General features: G+C 41.8%; 1 protein-coding gene across 3 annotated transcripts in view; it reads left to right on the forward strand.

Annotated features, from left to right (window-relative positions):
• The first annotated feature begins 319 nt into the window (after positions 1-319).
• Positions 320-19,157, forward strand: part of cdh23 (cadherin-related 23) — a 142,739-nt gene continuing 123,901 nt past the window's right edge. The window contains exons 1-3 of one of the 3 annotated variants that reach the window (XM_041050657.1): positions 320-404; positions 2,165-2,167; positions 4,060-4,134. In XM_041050657.1, coding sequence (XP_040906591.1) covers positions 320-404; positions 2,165-2,167; positions 4,060-4,134 — 163 coding nt within the window. Of the gene's footprint in view, positions 405-2,164; positions 2,168-3,044; positions 3,048-4,059; positions 4,135-19,157 lie in introns of all 3 variants that reach the window. The other 2 variants (XM_041050658.1, XM_041050656.1) reach the window with 2 other exon arrangements.

Below are 19,157 nucleotides of genomic sequence, written 5' to 3' on the forward strand. Positions count from 1 at the left end.
GTAAATGAGCTGTTGCTGTGAATTTGCTTTCATCACCCCACCCCTCAAGCACACACACCACACACACACACACACACACACACACACACACACTTTAGGAAACAGCTGCTTGAAGCGCAGCGTTTAGCAAATCTTTTTTTCTGTCGCCTAATTATACTAATCACATCTCCTTCTTACTTACACAGTAATCACCTAACATAAAGCAGCTGAAATGTCTTTGGACATCATGTGGCTGGACTGAAAATAGCACTGTGGATAATCAACAAACCAAATAACTACAACTGCATTCTGTTTGTATGCCTTTTATCAGGTGCAGGTGATGTCGTGGAGTGTGGGTTTAGGCGGCAGGATGACATTTGCCAAGCTGCTCCTTCCCTTCCTCATTCTCCACTCTTTCTGCGAAGGTGAGTCCTCCTGATTATAAAGACTGTCTGTAAAGGCACAAAGATGAGACTTTTATTTTGTGAGTGGTGATTGTGAGGGGAAAGTCATTTACGATGCATAATTTATGGAACGGCCATAAATTCCTGGTCTTGTGCATACATTTCAGTTGAATGTATGCCAGCGCAGCTTCTCAGTGGCAAAAAGTAGAGGATAGTGGTTTTTACTTGGCAGCTATTTTTGTGAGCATGTGCGACCGTGTGAAATTGAATCTGAATAATTGAAAAGGAGTATCGTCAGTTAGTCCAACGTCCCTAAATGTTGGAATAAAAGTTTAAGATTATCACTGTCACGTCAGCATTTAACCATAAATCTACCTGTGTTGGTCAAATACAGGATTAGGAATAAAAAGTGTTTTTTCTAATGTCTTTATCAGTGACTTGGTAAAATATGAATACCTTCCAGGCTATAGCAAGGTTTAATAGCAGAATTTTATAGTACCGCTCCCACTTTTTTCCTCCGTTCTTTACATTATTAACTGCCTGAGAGTTTTTTCCTCATACATTGTACACATCATATATTCTCTTACCCTTTGACTTGTACACATTTTCCTTTCAGCCCTGTACATGGACTTTTTTTTTCACATTTTATCTCTACCATTCCTTTTCTCTTGCTCTCGTTTTTCTGCTCTCTCCCCTAGTTTGCTTTGTGTAATGTCATAACATTACTGTTCAACCTAAGAACCGCTTCCAAATATTTGCCTCCTTGCTGGGTATGTCTCTGTGGGGGCTTTAGAGAGAGACAGATATAGAGGGAGCAGAGAGAGAGAGGGAGAGCTTAGATGTTGTGGAAACTCACAATAACTGACTCACAGTGACAGACAGGAGACACCTCCAATCACACACAACTCTGAAGCAGCCGGGAAAGTTATTAAGTGAATGCCACAACCTCTTTCCATCAAGCACAATGAGTTTATCAAGGCTTTTATATATATATATATATATATATATATATATATATATATATATATATATATATATATCTCTCTCTCTCTCTCTCTCTCTCTCTCTCTCTCTCTCTCTCTGGAGTCTATATATATCTCTGGAGTCCTCCAGCCTCTCACCTCACACCTTGTTTGCTTTCTGTGTTACTTTCTTTTTCTTCCTCGTTCCTCTCTCTCTCCCTCGCTCTTGCTTTCTCCAAGTAACCCATTAGCACACTGACCCTGTGCTCCTCTTGAGCATTACCTCCTTCATCCAGCAAATTGGATTGATGATCATTGCTGTGATTATTTTGTAGCTGTAATCTATCTGTATTCCACTATCCACGCCTGATGCAGCGCCTGGCAGTAATTAAGCCACAGGTATGGATGGATGGAGCTTGTTAACCCTCTTCCTCACCGCTCCCCATCCCGAGAAGTTCACTGCATGTTCTTGGCTCCCACTAAGAGCTGCGCTGGCGAGATAAGCATCGTCTTCTGCACAGACAAGCACATGACTGAATGAAAAGCTCCCACTTTCAAAGCACCAGTTCACTCTATCAAGCACTCTCACTTCAAACAGGCTGGCCTCCCCTTCTCTCGCTTCAGTGTCTCTGTGGTCTGCTGCCCAGCTCAGCTGATCAAAGACCATCAGCTTTGTTCCCTGATCTTCCCAACAAAACAGCTTGTATCACACTGCCTTCTGACACCACAGAGCCCGGCCCCGAAAGACACACTGTTAACCCTTTAACAGGCGCTTAAAAGTATGGACTTTTCTCTCCCACACAAAATCAAAATCAGTAGGAGGTACTTTTTAGTACAGTATTGTTTTGAAAATTGAGCCAATGAGTTATTATAATTGAAAATCACTCATATTTCACATTTCAAACTTATACAGATAATAAGTAATCACCATTTTTAAGTTGTTTCTGTTCCCTGTTATAATGGTACTGAAATTTATGAAAGGAACAAAAAAAGAAAGTGTTCATTTTTAGATTAATGACCATGCAGTGTCAAAAATTGACCATGGTGTTGAACGAGTCTCACAGAGGCGTAAATGACTCTACCTACTGACAGACCATGTAAACATTTTATTCAAGTTACAGCATGGAAATAATGACCAAAACTGACAGCAGTATAATGCTCTGTGTGTAACTGACGCAAAGTGTGTTTGCTGAGTGACTGATGTGCAGGAGAGGTATGTTTGACATAGACACAGTCAATACACATACAGGGAAGAGATTGAAGCAGCCAAAAATCTAAAATGGGCACAAGACATATTGAATAGGAACAAAAGAAACGGTTACAGAACAGGAGAACATAAAATGACACCAGTCTACAAACTGGCCCACAGCTAAGAGTGTGACATATACCAAAACAATAATCCTGTTAAGCACATGGTGGACAGCTTCAGAAACATGTAATAGAGGGCAGGAATTTAACCTGCAGGGGAAGGAGGTAAGTCCCATCATCAGCACACCTGCTGGGAGTAGATGTATATTGGACAGGCTGCTCATCTTGATCCGATAATCTTACTCTTCTTTTTGAAGGCTTATCCCCTTTGGTCTGTTTTTATATGTGACACTAAGGCTTCCAAACCAACAGATTAAAGAGAACATTAGGATGGATTTTATAAAGGACTTCTTGAGCAGAACAATCAGCTGCTTCTTAGCCTTGGATTCAGCCAGTTTTCTAAGACGGAGCCCTTGAGCCATTTTATATTGCAATACAATCACAGTCAGAGGTACACGGGCTGTGGTAGTTACGCACAAACTAGAACACCTGACGATAGTGGAATTAAAGAGTTGGCTGTGTTGACAAAAGGCAAGACCGGTGGTACCAAATGGAAAAACATGCAAAGGTTAGGTGTTGTAATCAAAGTTTGGTTACTGTCAGCAAGACTTATTTAGCTTAACCACAGCTCCTAAACATATCTAGAGCTCTCATGCAGTTCACTCAAAGCCAGATGTGTATCCATGATAGAAATACTTGAGAGGAAGAGAAATTTACGATGAGGTTGGAGGACTGAAAGTAAACAGGATGACGTCAGTTTCTCTTTGAACGTTTTTCAGTACTTAAATGTGGACATTTCTGACTTTGTTGCTGGTTCTTTCATTCCTTTCTTTTCTTTTTTTTTTTTTTAAACCACAAACAGCCACTCATATGGTGTCATGCTCTGAATATATTTTCTACAACCCCCTCTGTGCAAGGAGGGGCAATGTGTTGTTAGAGAAGCAGTGTGAAAACAGACTGTATTAATTAAACCGTAGAACAGGGGTGTGTGCTCTGGCATGAGATGTGCCAATTTGAGTTCTCAGTTTGAAGTGCTCCTTGCTGTGATCCTTTTGCACCTATGCTTCCTAAAGATCACTTGACACTATATACAATACTGCTCAATTACACAGCTCTACTGTATCCTTTTCAAGTAAAGTTGTCGTTGTTGTTGCTGAAAATCTTAAATGCATCACTTCCTGAGCTCAGAAGGGCGTGAACGACCTACCAGACACCAAGAGCAACATGTGAAAAAGCTTCTTTTTGTCTCTTTTACATTGACTGTTGTGAAGCACTTCTGTACAAATAAATTATAATTTATGTGTAAATTTGACAATATATGGCTTTAACAGCATGAAAACACAAATCACAATAGATCGTTTCAAGCTACTATATGAATAATGTTCTTCCTTTTCTCTTCACCACAGGCTCCAACCAGCCGCCACGTTTCCTGAACTACTTCTTCTCCACGTACCTTCTCATCTATGAAGATATGCCCATTGGTGAGTCTCTGTGGAGCGTCATCATGTTGCAGTTGATGTATCTACATTGTCCAAAGAAAGTACAGTAAAGCTTTGTCAGCTTGTTCACTGCACAGAAATAGTCTGTCCTCTGTACCCATTGAATATTGGGAATAATACTGAGAAAGAAAAAACAACAAGTAGAGAGATGTCATAATAGACACTGACAGTACAGTGATAGCAATGGATGTCCTTAGGATATCAGGATGCGTGTGTGTGTGTGTGTATTTCTGTTTGTGTGCCGTGTTTGGCATGTGTGATGAGAGGAAAACTCTGGAGCTTGGCTGAGTGAGTCTCTGTAATATATGGCCGGCACAAAAGAAACCTGGGATGCTTTGGATATTTCGTACCCTGGTGTTGATGTTTGGATGAAAGAGTTTGACCAGATTTGATATCTCCACGTTATTATAAGCTTGCTTATATGCTGTGACCCACTGCTGTTAGGAGTGGTTGGGGGTTATGGTATGAACACCAGGCATGGCTGAGTCAGATTCCTCCTGGATCTATTATTCCCCCTCTTATTTATTTTTTTTGTCATTTTTGTTGGTTGCAGTGATTGACAGGGCAATTTGGAGATGTCTGGCTTTTCATCATCTCTGAGGGTGTCAGTGGCTTGGAATTAAAATCCTTTATATTGGATTGATTTTCTAGAAGTTTTTTTTTTTTTTTTTTTTATCACATGACCTTTACACTCTGCCAGTCTGTCAACACTCCTAGTATGAATCATGTGAGTGCTTGCTTTTCCATGTCTACACCCCCAGAGCTGCTGTTTGGTTACATGTCAGGTATAGACAGCCTATAATTTTTCCCTTTTCCACATTTTTTATTGGTGTCATCAACATTCAGAAACACCAAGCTTCCATCACCACTGCCATTGCACTCAACCCTTGCCAGCATCATCTCCATCATCATTGTCTTAGTCACATGTTTTGCACTGCAGCCAGGAAAGGTTACAGTATCCCACTGAGCCTACAGTAAATCATCATCATCATCATGCCAAACACCATTGCCCCCCATAGTTGCTTGGTTTGGCATCTTTGTCCAGCAGCACTAAGCAGCTTCTGGCAGAGGGCCATCTCTTCATTCAGTCAGCTGGTGTTCCAGCCAATGAAGGGCATGGATGTGCCGGTGGGTGCGGCTGCTAATTTCCCTAACCACTCCGTCCAGGTTGCCCTCTGGCCATGAATCATTGTGTCCTCTCCTCAGGCAGCTGGGCTGCAGTCCAGCAACACCTTCCAATGGTCCAGAGAGCTGTCAGTCATGTCCCTGGCTCGGCCTGTGATGGCTTCTTCAGTGTTGTGATCATGAGGGTGGGCTGAGTGATTGGACAGTGACAATTTGTCAAGATTATTGTTTATTAGCTCAGCAGATGTCCTCGTCTAGGAGGCCCTCTAATTCATGGACACATGAACACACACAAACACAGACAAGCACACAAACCACTGAGTCGTGTGTGTGTCTGTGTGTCTGTGTGCTATGTGAGCAAAGGATGTGCCATAGTGAAGAATAGCTTTACAGTCTTTTCACACCAACATGTTTCCTCGCACACAAACTTAAAGATTACTTATCATCCAGCACACTGGCTTAATAGAGTAGCCCCGCAGCAATTTCAATGCTGACATCGTACTTACTCTTGATTTGAATAAAGGGCAGATTAAAAATACATATTTTCTCATCTCAAGGTTCAGTGCAAAGATTGTGCAACGAATAAAGGATTGTTAAATTGGGCTTTCAGGGCACAATGGAGGCGGTTTAATCATATTCAAAACTTCACACTATCCTCCATACTTCATTAGGCCATTATTTTTACCACAAATTTGATGAACATAAATGAGCACCTGTCTGACTGACTGGAAGCCAAACGGCATGACTTGAGCACCGTGCTCAGGTTTCTGCAGCCACTCTGATTGGCCGCATTCAGTTACCATGGAGGTTGTTGGTCTAAGTCTTGGTGATGATGTAACAGCACGGGGTTCATGTGTGAGGGTTGTGTGAGGTGACACCAGGAGCTTGTTTGTGTAATAACAAATTGACTGACACGTGCACAATAGGCCTGTTGATACCGTATAAATGCAGTCTGCATGCATGCGCACACACTTATAACACTATCTGGCTGTGTCTAGGCAGCAGATCAGTGACTTCAGCTCATCGCCTCAGAGCCAGTGGCCTCACCTCCGTATGGCAGGCAGGAGCGCATGATTATTTATCAGAGAGATGAGGGAACACATCCAAACACAGCATGGATATTTGATCTGAGACTACACCCACTTGTCTTCCCCCCCTCTCACCAGCAAGGGATTTGGTTCAGGAACGGACACAAGGTGTTTGGAAGATGCTGCACAGATGCGTGCTGTAGAGGCACATGTAACACAATGGGAGAAGGCCCTCGCTCAGCATGAACTCACACCTCTGGCATATGTACCAGTAGTACCTTTTACCTCTGAGTCCAGCGCCTGTCTTTCATACAGACAAACACAACACCATCATTTTGATACAATAAACCCAAGAGGAATCTTTAGTTCCCACTGTTATGATTAATGCTTGTGATGCACGATTAGGCTGCGTTTGTGCTCTGCTGAACACTGCAGTGATACAATGATTTATTTCAATATTTACAAGAAGAATATTTTATCCTTACCTAATTCATGCTCGTTCCCTGCATGTCTGTGTGTTCACTGTTTGCACGTGTACGTCCATTTAGTGTGAATATGAATGCATGTGTTTACATTTCATGGATTTTTGTCACATCCAGGCAGTGGGATCATTCACTCTTAGAGGGGGTAGCTAAACAGAGGATCTGATGTTTAAATGCAGTGGCAGATAACTGTATGCGTTGTGTCAGGAAATGGGATGTGTAATTAGACTGAGAGAACACTTTGATTAAACGCTCTCATCTCCTAATCCACTTTGCCCTGATTCGGCAGATTAAGCTCTCTACTGAGTAATTAACTTGTGGAAAGAACACAACATTTGTTCAAAATAAGAAACTTCCACACTCTGCTGGGATGGTTTGTGCACGTCTTGTAGTTTATGCCAATTGAGCATTAAGGCTTCGCTGTCTGATTAAATTTAAAAGTTTAAATTAGGCTAACATCATTATAACACGTGTTCATTTCTACAGGATAAGCAATTGTGTACATTCAAATTAAATTCTTTTTTACAGAGATGTAGGAGGCCTCATAGAGTAGGGAATACCACAGGAGGGAGGCCTGTGGCAGTATTCATTCCATGAATGAATAAGTGAATGAAAATCTCAACCATTTCAGTCACTGTTAGTCATTCATATCTATAAGTACACTTGTACCCTTTGTCTTTTAACAGATTGTGAAATTTCCATAAGAAAAGGACGCTAAAAACAATTGTACTTATTTTCTATTTCCCCTAATTCATACAGCGAACAAATTAGACTTCCAAAGCAACATGCCCACCAGTTTCAGCATGAGGAGGCAGTATACCACCTCTTATTTGAGCCCTAGTAGACCTTTATTCTTACACTATATTTTTTTTTGTTATATATTTTCTTTTCTCTTGTTACACCTGCAGGGAAATGTAGCTCCTGAGACAGGGCTCCTCTGCCAGATACTTTAAGTTTTTAAGCCACTTTTTAAACTTTTTAGTCCTGTGCATGAAAGCTGTAGAATCTTAGCTATATGCACCAGTACTAGTACACAGTTTGTCTGAACTTCTTCACTCTCTTTTTCTTTTTTCCTTGCTCTGCTTTGCTCCCTCACACTCTCCTACTGCCACAGTAAATACCTTGCACTTTTAATTAGCTCCGTGGCATTCCTAATTCAATAATAATTAAGGAGCAGGAAATAGCCCCAAGGAATGACTTATTAAAGCCTTCCCCTAAACGTGTTGATAATGTCTGTGTACTCTCTCCCCAGCCAATTCCCCGCTGTCAGCTGCTTGGTGCATTCCACATTAACTATGACTTGTCAACACTCCCTTCTCTGGACACTGTCTCTCGTTCTCTCTTTCAATATATTTCTCATTCAGTATATTGACTATACTAGCTTGCCTGAGCTCATATACAAAACAATATTCATAGCTATTTCTAGCTATTGTAGTTTTATGGTGTTCTGATGTGATTGCTCCTTAATCTTGATTGAACAGACACTCCCTGATATAGAAGCCTCCTCTAACATCTGAAAGCAGAGTTGCCTCTAAGGCAGCATAGATATTTTTGTGTTATGTTATTCACAGACCTCTCAGTTCTCTTAATGACGTTATATTAGTTTAATCAACAAATTCTTAAATCATCCCTTGACTGAATATGTGAATGCACTGTGGATAAAGTGTACATTTTTAAGTGTGCAAATTGCTATTGTTTGTTAAAGCAACTAAGTGAAATTTTACTATAACAGATCAAATTGCAATATGAAAGCAGTGTGACATTGTAAACAGGGACACTTGAAGTGATAATACTACAGAAAATTATCAACCAAATTTGCAGCCCTGCTTAGTTTTGCCAAGCTTTATAGTAAGTTTTGGCTCATTGTTTAACGGCAGGCCGACAGAGCTAACAGCCAGCTGGTGAAGGTGAACATAGGCAGGTATTTAGCTGCTAAAGAGCCTGCTATTTCCCACAGGAGATGGTGGAGACCACAGAGGAGACCAAAGAGCTGAAGGAGAGTGGAAATTTGACTCATGATCACCAGGTGTGGCCAGAAACACAGCTCCAAATGAAAGCCAATGTTGCTCCGTTACTATCGAATGAGTAAATTAGCAACTGTTTTCTAACAAGTTTGCCATATGAACATAAAAAGTGATGATATGTCAATACTGTGTTCACAGATTATTTCTGATGCCTCCAAGTAGCCCAAAAAATCAGTTATTGCAAGTTAATGGGGAGATAAGTCAGTTGCTTGTTAGCCCTCTTTGCTGGGCCTTAAGGGTTTCCATTGTTCTGTAGTTTCAGTTATTTTACCTCAGAATTTCATAGTTCAGTTTTCCCCCATGCCTTTGCTAATTGAATGATAATTTGCTGCAGCATAATGATGTATGTACCAGGAAATATTAGTATGTCTACACCAGAGAAAGACACTGTGGCAGCAGACATTAATATTTTTTATGTTATGTTGCTTTGGACTTTAAAGTTTGGGAAATCCATATGTGATTTCCCCATGGAAGAAAACAACTTCCTTACCTGTGTGACCAACCATCTGATTTACACAGGACTGTTGAGGAGACCTAAGCATGCACACACTCTTTGAATCTGAGCTGCTACATCAATGAGTCCTATAATACATTTCAGATAACAACCTTCTGTGTATCTCAGCTAACATCAATACATTTCCCCAGTTGCACCATTTGCTAATTATACTTTCAGTCTGACACATTTTCATCTGTTTGGAGTGCCTTTATGGAAAACAAACCTTAATGTTGAAAATATTAGTTTGTAATACGTATACTGATTTGATCTAAAAAATGATTTATATGGACAGGGTTAGGAAATATACAACATTTTGTATTATTTTTTTTTTTTTTTAGAAAGGCAACAAAGAATAGGATTAACAACACGTGATGAGAATTGGTTTGTTGCCCAAAGCAAACAGTATATCAAAAGTCAATGACAGGTCCTTATCCATACATTTTATTTACATGTAAACAAGAAAAACAAACACAAAACAGTGAGGCGAGATGGATAATTGCTATGGCTGCTTTCAGTGTGTCAGCCCAAGGGCTAAATGCTGGAATGTCTCCGTCCTTGCCCTTAATATTTAAGGTTTTCTTCATCAGGAAACAGTCTAAAACATTCAGAATGAGTGTGTGAACCGTCTTTTTGACATTTAGAATATCTGAAATTACCTCCCCACACTGGCAGATTGTTTCGCGCAAGACCTGAAGATATCCAGGAACACTGTCTGTTCTTTGCTTCTATAGACCAGATAGTCCAAAGCAGAAACAGAAGCATAAAAAGAGAAATAAAGAAAGATGAGCAGTGATAAAATGAAAGGGTAATCAGGGTCTTGTCAGGAGAAGGAGGGGGCAGTTCCTCTGAGAGTTGATTTGGTGTTTTTGGATTTTGGCTGATAGCCAGGGCTGTCTCTTCTCGCTGGCTAGACATTTGTTACTGTCTGTTACAGGGCAATGCACAGGTCTGTTTATACTCTCACTTTCAGCCCTCATTTAGCCAAATTGGAATGTGCTGTGTTTGTCCTTTCTGCATCTCTGGCAACTGCCATTGTATCTGTCACTGTCTGAGTTTGTGTTGGCGGATGTGCTATGTGCTGTGAGGGTGAGAATGACTGCGTCTCTGTCTGTGCGTATGTATCTTAGCTTTATAAATCCTATCTACCAGCTGCAGAAGTGAAGCATTCCTCCGTGTTGAGGTTTGAACCACCTGATCTCAGCAGGAGATGAGTCCAAACATGTCCGGGAGATATTCTTAATGACTGGAAGTTTTTCTCTCCATGTGAAGAGCCCTCGCCTACCTCATTTTCGGAAGGGGATACACTTGATCTTCTTACTTCTTGTGACAGCTCTCTGCTGTCATTGAGCTTTTTGCATTGACTCCCACAATAGCTCCCCAATAATGCCAGCAGACTGCCATCCATGAGGGACCTCTGTTTTGGTTTAGTCAATCATCCCTTATCTCTCCCCCGTGGTGCCTTGCCTCCCCCCTTCCTTCCCCAGGAAATAATGGGGTCCACGGTTCAGCGGTGTCTGCAAACACACTATCCATCATGACGCTGTGCTGCGCTATATTGTCTGCACTTACCCGGCACGTGATGTGTTAGTGTTATTATGGCCCATGCAAACAATCAGAACACTCTGGCCTCTCATTGCAGCATTGCCTCTGAGCTTCCACAGATGCTGAGCATCACACACACATACTTTTACACATACTTTAATGTCATCATGTTTCTCTGATCTTGTTTTGTTCTTAGATATCTGACCTTCAGCGTTGCTTTTCCACCTGCACTGCAGAAAACATTTGCTTTAGCAAATAAATGCCCTTTATTGAGTCTTTATAGTACAATCCTGGCAGTAGTTTAAGAAAATTATGCAGTTCCAGTGCGGCCTCAGACCTTTCAAGAATTCTAAACAAAATAGGCAGAATAAGGCAAGTCATTCAACTGTTAACAGGAAAATGACATTTTATCTGTTCGACCAACCTGCATTTTATTTAGCCCAGTTTATTAATGTAAACAACAATAAGCCCCCTCACCAAACAGTTCATGACTAAAAGAGAGTCAAGTCAACATTTACTCTTAGATTAGACCTGTGTTACGTTAGTCCAAGCGATTGTAACCCAAACAGTTGTGGACGTTTTTTAGATTCTTTACTGAAATAAAAGTACAAGTACCACAATATAAATATATAGAGTTTGGAGTAAAATGTAAAATACAGTGAAGTACCATTAATTGGAAACATTTCAGGGCTTGAGTTACAATTACGTCAAAATTTTACTTCTGTACAGTCCTTGACTAGAAGTTACTTTCTCTGTACCACTGAATCCAAACAGTTCCTGCAGGTGTGTCACAGTAAAACCCAAAGTCTTAGACAATTGTCTTTACAAGAATACTTTTATCCTGAAGCAAAATGTTGATTTAGGGCATGTCTTTCTCATGCTGTTAGGCACATTCTGCACAAAGAGAAGGGTTCAGTGTTTGAATAGTGCACTATTGAACCTAAAGGACAGAAAATTGGTTTCTATACATTTTAGGCATCCATTGTTTCAAAGTAGATTCAAATGTATATGCTTCCATTTAGCAATAGAGTCTAGACTCCAGAGACCCCCAAAAATGTCTATGCTCCAAGTGTTTTTTCCGTTGTGGTGGTCATTCAAATCACACACATCTTAAATGTTTTTACTATGTGCATATAAACTTATATATGGGGTGATAAATTAAATATATACTCTACTTCTCTGTAGCCTGCTTGAAAACTCTTTTTGTCCTTTGAATGGACCGATAGTTTTGGTGCTTATAAAGCTGACTCTGTTGAAAACAGTGCAGCCAGCTGCTGTCCTTTCAGCACCTTGAGAACCAGAAAGCTGACGGCTGTGACAGATCTAATGTGGCATGGGTTGGACAAAGGGGCATTTGAGTAATGTTTACTCCATGCGGGTCTGACTAGTCACTTCTGGTGTGAATTACAGGTAAGACTTAGAAGGGCAGGGAACAGCCAACCATGATTCCATCTTCACATTTGACTGAGTGATACAGTCAATTTAGCGTTTATAGCAGTCAGTGTTGGGTGCTCTCAGTCAACGTGGGTTCACTTTTTAAACATCACCTTGAGAAGGTGATATATCAGTGTTCAGTGTGGTCTTCAGTTTCAGTTCACAGTCTAATGTCTTATGTAAGACTCGTTTAGTATTTCTTCAGAGAGCTATCTCTGGCACTTCACACTGTAGTCTTCTATTTCCATCTCCTTTAAAATGACATACTGCTCCTGTGGTGTGGCCTGTTTCATTCAAGTTGTCCTGTGTTATGACCAGATAGACTGTGAGAATATGGAGAGGCAGAGACAAGGATGGGGCAACGTGCTGAAGAGCTCCAGGCTGTGTGTGAGATATTTCTCTGGGTTGTAAAAGTTAATTGAAATTGTCTGTGGGAATGTGGCGCAACACCAGGTTGAGCAGCGCTGCCAAGGCTCACAGCCCTGTGCTGACAGGCGTCACTGCGATGGTGGCAGTGGTTAGATTACCTGACCAACCGAAGTTGGGCTCTCACATACTCAGACAGATACAGCTAACACTCTAACTCTCTTTTAGGCTCCAGATGAAGCCTAGGCTCAAATGTGGTTTCCAGCATATAGGCTGGCATTTAGATACGCCAACCTGTGTCACGAAGCAAGACACTTAACCATAATTGCTCTGGTTCTCTCTCTCTCTCTCTCTCTCTCTCTCTCTCTCTCTCTCTCTCTCTCTCTCTCTCTCTCTCTCTCTCTGTGTGTAGTGAGAAAGTGAGAGAGAGAGAGTTAAGATTAAAGAAATACAATATTTTTATTATATACAAATATTTTTGATGATGATTCTAGCTATCTTTTTTTTCATGATCCCAAATTATCAGCATTGTCTCAGAGTTAACTTTGTTTACACATTTGTGTGTAGGACTCCCCCAGGTTGGGCGAGCAGTACCAGCAAGTCAAATGATCAAAGTATGAAGAGGGTGAACCCTCTACCTGAGCAGTGCATGTATGCATGCATGTATGCATGCATGTACGCATGCATATGTTTAGGCAGGGATGTACAGTATATTTCCAACATCATTTGAAGAAATGTGTTATTTTCACAAAACACAATATTCATTTGCTAAAAAAGTAATAAAAGTAATAAACCCATTTTAGTATTTCTGTTTATCTGTTTTTCACCTCACATTTAATTCATTGTTTCAGGTTTTACTATTTGCTTACTAATGTGTAGTGTGTGTGTGTTTGTGTGTGTGTGTGTGAGCACGCATTACTCTATTCTCCAGTACTGAGAGGTGCATTACTGGGTGGCAGATCAGCTTCTTGCAGCTGCTTATCTGGCCCAGGTGGGTCACGGCTGATACCTGCCTGAGCCACGCAGAGCAGCTAACCTGGAAATTGATGTTTCACATCAGCGACCACCTCTCTCTGCTCCGTTGCAGGGAAGCTCTAGGAGTGAGGGGGGTGGGGGGGGGGGTGTATGTGTGAGTGTGTGTGTATGTCTGTGTGTTTGTGTATGTTGCTTATGTATGTTTTTTTTTCCCTGTTTCTCTATGCCTCTTTTAAAATGTACATGCATGCAGGTTAGTGTCCTGACCCCCTGTGGATGTACTGTTGCTGTTTGTTACACAGGTCTTGATTCCTCAGAAAGTGTTTTTAAGCACATAAAAAAGACCATTTTTCTAATTACAGAGAAGATGTAAGAGATTAGAAAAAAAAAGAAGAGCGAATGAAATATCATGGCAAACTCCTAATGGTGTTTGAAAATCAGAAGGTTACAGGTCTCGAAGACCACTAGAGATGATTTCAGAGCTAAAAAAAAAAAAAAAATCTCTTTTCTCATCTCTCTGGGGCGTGCATAATGTTCTGAATATTACTTGGAAAATGAGTTCCTGCTGAGAGAAAGAACCTGTGTTTAGAGCACTTTAATCATCATATTTTGTACAGCCCCGTTGTTGCCAGCAATTGCCGATTGACTTGCAACCCATTTTCTAATTTGTGTGAGACCGGTAGCCAGATTCGCTGAATATGTTGTTGTCCTTTGCATTAGCAGCTTCTGTGATGTTTTTATGTCTTTTATATAAAAGTTTGGTATATTTTAGTTGCCACAAAACCTGATCAGTTCCAGAACTGCAAATTTGCCAGCAAACCCTTTGAATTACTCTTCAGATGACATGTTGGATCAGTTTAAATTAGATGCCTGCAGTGTAATATCAACTTTGGTCACCTGAGACTGGTGTGCATTCTATGAAGAAAGGTTATCTCGTCCTTGTCTTGAAAGCTGACATTTGTTCTCATAAAGGCCAGCATGCTGGTGCCAGATAGGATTAATTGACAAGTAGGGTGACTGCACTCCACGTCCCCCATTTACAGACCAGTCTCTGGCTCAAATCTGCTTGCTTTTGTTTACTGGTGTTTCAGTCTCTTTGTCTTCTCCACTGGTGGAGAATGATCTCACTGACTTATTTGCTCCCTCTCACCTTGGTTATGCCCTCATTATGCTCTCAGTGTGTTGTCGTTCACTGTGAGGTGATGCATCTATAGCCTTTTCAGAGCAGATACGTACAGACGGCTGACAAATTAAAAGTAAAACCTGAATATACACGAGACAACTTCAGATTCTTCCACACAGGTGCACTGCATGGAACAATTAAGCAATTAACATCCGATCATGCTCTGTGGTATGTATAAAAATGCTGAGCAGGCCCAGCTCACTCTGATTTTATATCAAGATCTTTTGCAGGAATGGTGTTCATCCCTTTGGTGGATGTTATGTTAGCTGTAGGCAAAGTGATAGGTGGAGACGGAGTGTGAGTCTGCGTGTGTGGTGTGCACGCTCGTATGTGTTTATGAGTGTGGTTTTGCACATAGAGGGAGGGTGAGCTGGAGAGAGTGCGGTATAATTGAACTCCTCTCTCTTATCTCGCAGCCGAGAAGGTGTTTGACATTTAACAGGCCTCCTTAGAAGCACAGACCAAAATAAGGCAGGCTTGTCTGTCGTCTTTGCCCCTCTCTCTCTCTCTCTCTCTCTCTCTCTCTCTCTCTCTCTCTCTCTCTCTCCCTCCCTCCCTCCCCCTCTCTCCCTGTCCCTCTCCCTCTCTCCCATTTGTTCCTCTGTGCAGTAGTTTGTCTCCAGTGAGAAGTCCCAATTGCGAACAAATCCTGGGCTTTTCTGTCGTCTGCCATTATGCATGCGAGATACTGTGGTTTTTCTAGCCCTTCATTTTCCGCCGACTCTCCACGCACTTAACACACAAAATACAGAGCTGCTTGTATTATACAGAGGCTGTTCATTTCTAACCCAAACCAAACTGTCATGGTTCTTCAGCAGGGTTTTGAGCAATGAGAGTGCAGCACGTCTGCTCAAGGAGCTGCTTTTTGGTGAGAAGAGACAGTTTGTGCAGGACAGTGCAAGAGAGGGGGCGAGGAAGGGGGAGAGAGAGATGAGTCCAGAACTGATCAACCAGAGCAGCTGTCACTGCCCAGCTCTCCTGTTCACCTCCCCTGTTTTTCATGCTTCCCCTCGTCACTCTGTCCCTCACTCCAGATTGACCAAGGAGGTCAATTGCCAATTTGCCAGTGCCAATGTCTTTGTCAGGAAACAATATTAATTTTGGCTAATTAGGACCTGCAGCTAATGAGCGCTACAGATAATGAGATCATTTATAATCCATAAAACAAGTGTGGCGTGTTAGGGATTGAAAAAAGCTGTAATGGCGGCAGCCGGTCATCAGATTTAGGCAGCAGTGTAGCAAACAATCTGGACACACGCATTTTGACACACACACCATACACTTTAACTCACTTACTCCCTCTCTTTCTTTCTTTCTGTCTCTCACACATACACAGACACACACTTTAGACTCTGGCATGGCTGCATTGCAGTCCTCTGCTGGTCAGCTTTAGCACATTTTCAGCCAAGCTTTTCAGACAGTTACCATCCCACCCCCCTTCTTCATGTATCTCTGTCTGTCCTCTCTTTTTCTCTCCCTGTCTTTCTCTCTTTACCTGTGTGTCTCTTCTTGCTGTTACCGGTCACTCTCATGGGAGATGGTGGTTCAGTGCTGATAACAACAGAAAGAAAGAGGCAAGTGGTGAGAATGCAAAAGAAAGGGAAGGGAATAGGAAAGAGGATGGGAAGAGGGAGAAATAAAAAGATACAGGGAGAAAAGATGGAAGGAAAGGCTTCAGGGAATAAGAGGGGAAAGGAGAGAAGGAGGGAGGGTAGAAGCATGGATGGAAGGAAAGAGGCAGGACGAAGGAATGGGGATCTGGCAGAAAATGTGGACGTGAAAGTAGGACTGATACACACACATGGAGAGATGGGAATAGATATTGGCAGAGGGGCTATGACGGTGAAAAGGGCTTCACAGCAGATGGACATAAGAGAGCAAGAGAGAGATGAGGAAGATATAGATGCACTGGTGACTCTGCCCATATAGATAAAGTCCAGCTGGCCTTGGCCTGCCCTGGCCAGTCGGTCAGCTATACAGAGCTGAGCTGGACCTGACGAGGATCAGACATGCAAGTGTGGCCTCTGGAGAACAGTTCAGTTCTACAACTGTTGCACCATATGGACTGGTGAGAAAACATTATTACAGATATATGACAGTGGTGATCACCAAGCCTGCATGCCACAACAAAGTTATCTGTAAAAAGGGAACAGAAATAATTTAGCGAAGGCTTGATGCTAGTCTGCGCCCACTTGTCATTGGCAAGTGGATCTTGCTGTTGGGCTACTGAACTTTGTCTCTGGCTTGGCTGACATGGCAAGTAAATTCTAAATGACATTTGGAGAAAACTTAAAGTTACTGTACCAACCACCAATTTGGTGTTGTTTGTGAGAGTTGAGTGCTGCAACAACAGGATTCATCCTGTCAATTCAGGTAAATCATTTTTTTTCTTTTCCCTTGTCTAAAAAAACAGAGACAGAAAAATCAAACAGGAGCACAAGCATAGCAGGAACAAACTGCAGTTGAAGAAGAATGAGAGTTTGAGAAAAAAAAAAAAACTTTTTTACTGTAAGCAAATTCAATACTACTACAGCTGCTTTTTCACAGTAGTAACTACAGAGGAAATCCTGACCTTGCCATTGTTACTGGGGCTATTTTTACAGCAGAACTAGTTCATAGGTGGGTGGTACACTTCATGCTGCTGGGAGTGTTAGTGAAATGCACTCCACCCTACCTCCAATTGATTGGGACTTAAGTGGATGCTTTATCATATTTACATCATTTTCCATATTACCAGAGCACTTACCAAAAGAAACAAGTTTCCCTCAAACAGTTTTTCATCAAACTAAAAGAAAGAAGGCTTTCTGGGGAAAAAAAGGTTCACCCAAATCACAAATAAAATAAAACACAAGGTAAGCTAATGGTTTGATAGTTTGAGTAGTCATTCATTCAATTCACAAAATTAGTATACATTAATAACAACTGCATTCAGTGCACAGTACAGTATATGTGCCAGTAACTAAGGCCTCATATCGCACCTGCTGGTTTACTGACACACCGAAACAGGTCAGAGCCATCATTCATGTTATTAGCTATACCTTATAAACACCTAATAAAACCGTTTTGTTTCACTTCCACATTGACTTCAATATTCAACAGTGGTGGCTGCTTTTGGTAGGTGAATGCCTCAGCAGATACAACTTTATCATTGCTGTATTATTTTTTTTATGATTCTTCAAATGCAAAATATGTCATTCTCTTTTCTCTTAATGTGGTTTCAGTGTATAGACTGGCACACAGTGTAATGGGTGTATTATAATGTACAAACAATGGGATGGCCCACTAGGCTGATAAAATGAAGCTTGGCTCCTGTGTTTTGCACATACATTCATGCATTTTTCCTCTTTATGATCTCTTTGTCTGAAACAGAGAACCCACTGCTGATTCTCCAAGATTTCACGTATTTGTTGTAGCCATATTTACTGAGAAAGGGAAACCTTGTTTTTTCAGGTAATACTCTGCACTCTCTCTGCCAATGACAGCCAGGGCTGAAGGTCAACTCTGAGTTGCCATCACCTCATTCTTGACCTCAGTCCCTGCCATTCCCCTACATTCCTATCCACATCCACAGAGCTGACAGGAACAACATCAGCCTTATATTTCAGTAACACGGGGGCCAAATGATAAACATGTAAACGGGAGAGAAGAGGGAAAAGGCCAAAAGGGAGAGGCTTTTGTTTTAGTGGTAGTGTGTTTGTGTGTGCGCGCGCATGTGTGTGTGGCTTCACAATGAAGGTGGCATGTTCCATTACCCGACCATGATTTAGCTCACTCTTAGGTAATAGTCAGCCCTGGTGAGGTCAGCAGAGGGCCGGTGTCACTGTGAGGGAGTGTGGGGAGAGGCAAATAACAGAGTAAGAGCAGGACTAAAAACTGAGGTGAGCAGCAAAACTGGACAAAAAGAGCAAGGCATAAAGACAGAAAGAAAAGGAAAGAATTAGGCAGGCGTTACAAAGTGACAGTGCTGACGGACACTTTGGCATGTTGGCAGAAGTGGCGCGGTTTGGGGTGGAAGCGCATGTGTTTTAGGCGGGCATTTGCTTTTGTGACAACGACAGGGCAGACTGGCTCAGCCGTCACTCCAGGAGCCTCAGTAGCGCACAGCCACCTGTCCAGTCCTATCAGTGCTGCCTGTGTCCCTCTGTCTGGCCTCCACAAGCAAACCGGCGCGTGACAAGAGGATGACAAAAACCACAGAGAGAGAGCGGGGGAACAGCAAGGCTGTTATGGGATGGAATGAAAAATAGCAAGAGCAAAGAGCTTTCCTGTGTGATCGGAGGGCGAACGGAGCTGCGTGTGAATATGCAGTGACAGGTCTGCCTCTCCTCACCAATGCATGGGATGACTGTC

The sequence above is a fragment of the Toxotes jaculatrix genome, chromosome 11 (assembly GCF_017976425.1).
Source record: "Toxotes jaculatrix isolate fToxJac2 chromosome 11, fToxJac2.pri, whole genome shotgun sequence".
In the NCBI taxonomy this organism is placed as follows: domain Eukaryota; kingdom Metazoa; phylum Chordata; class Actinopteri; family Toxotidae; genus Toxotes; species Toxotes jaculatrix.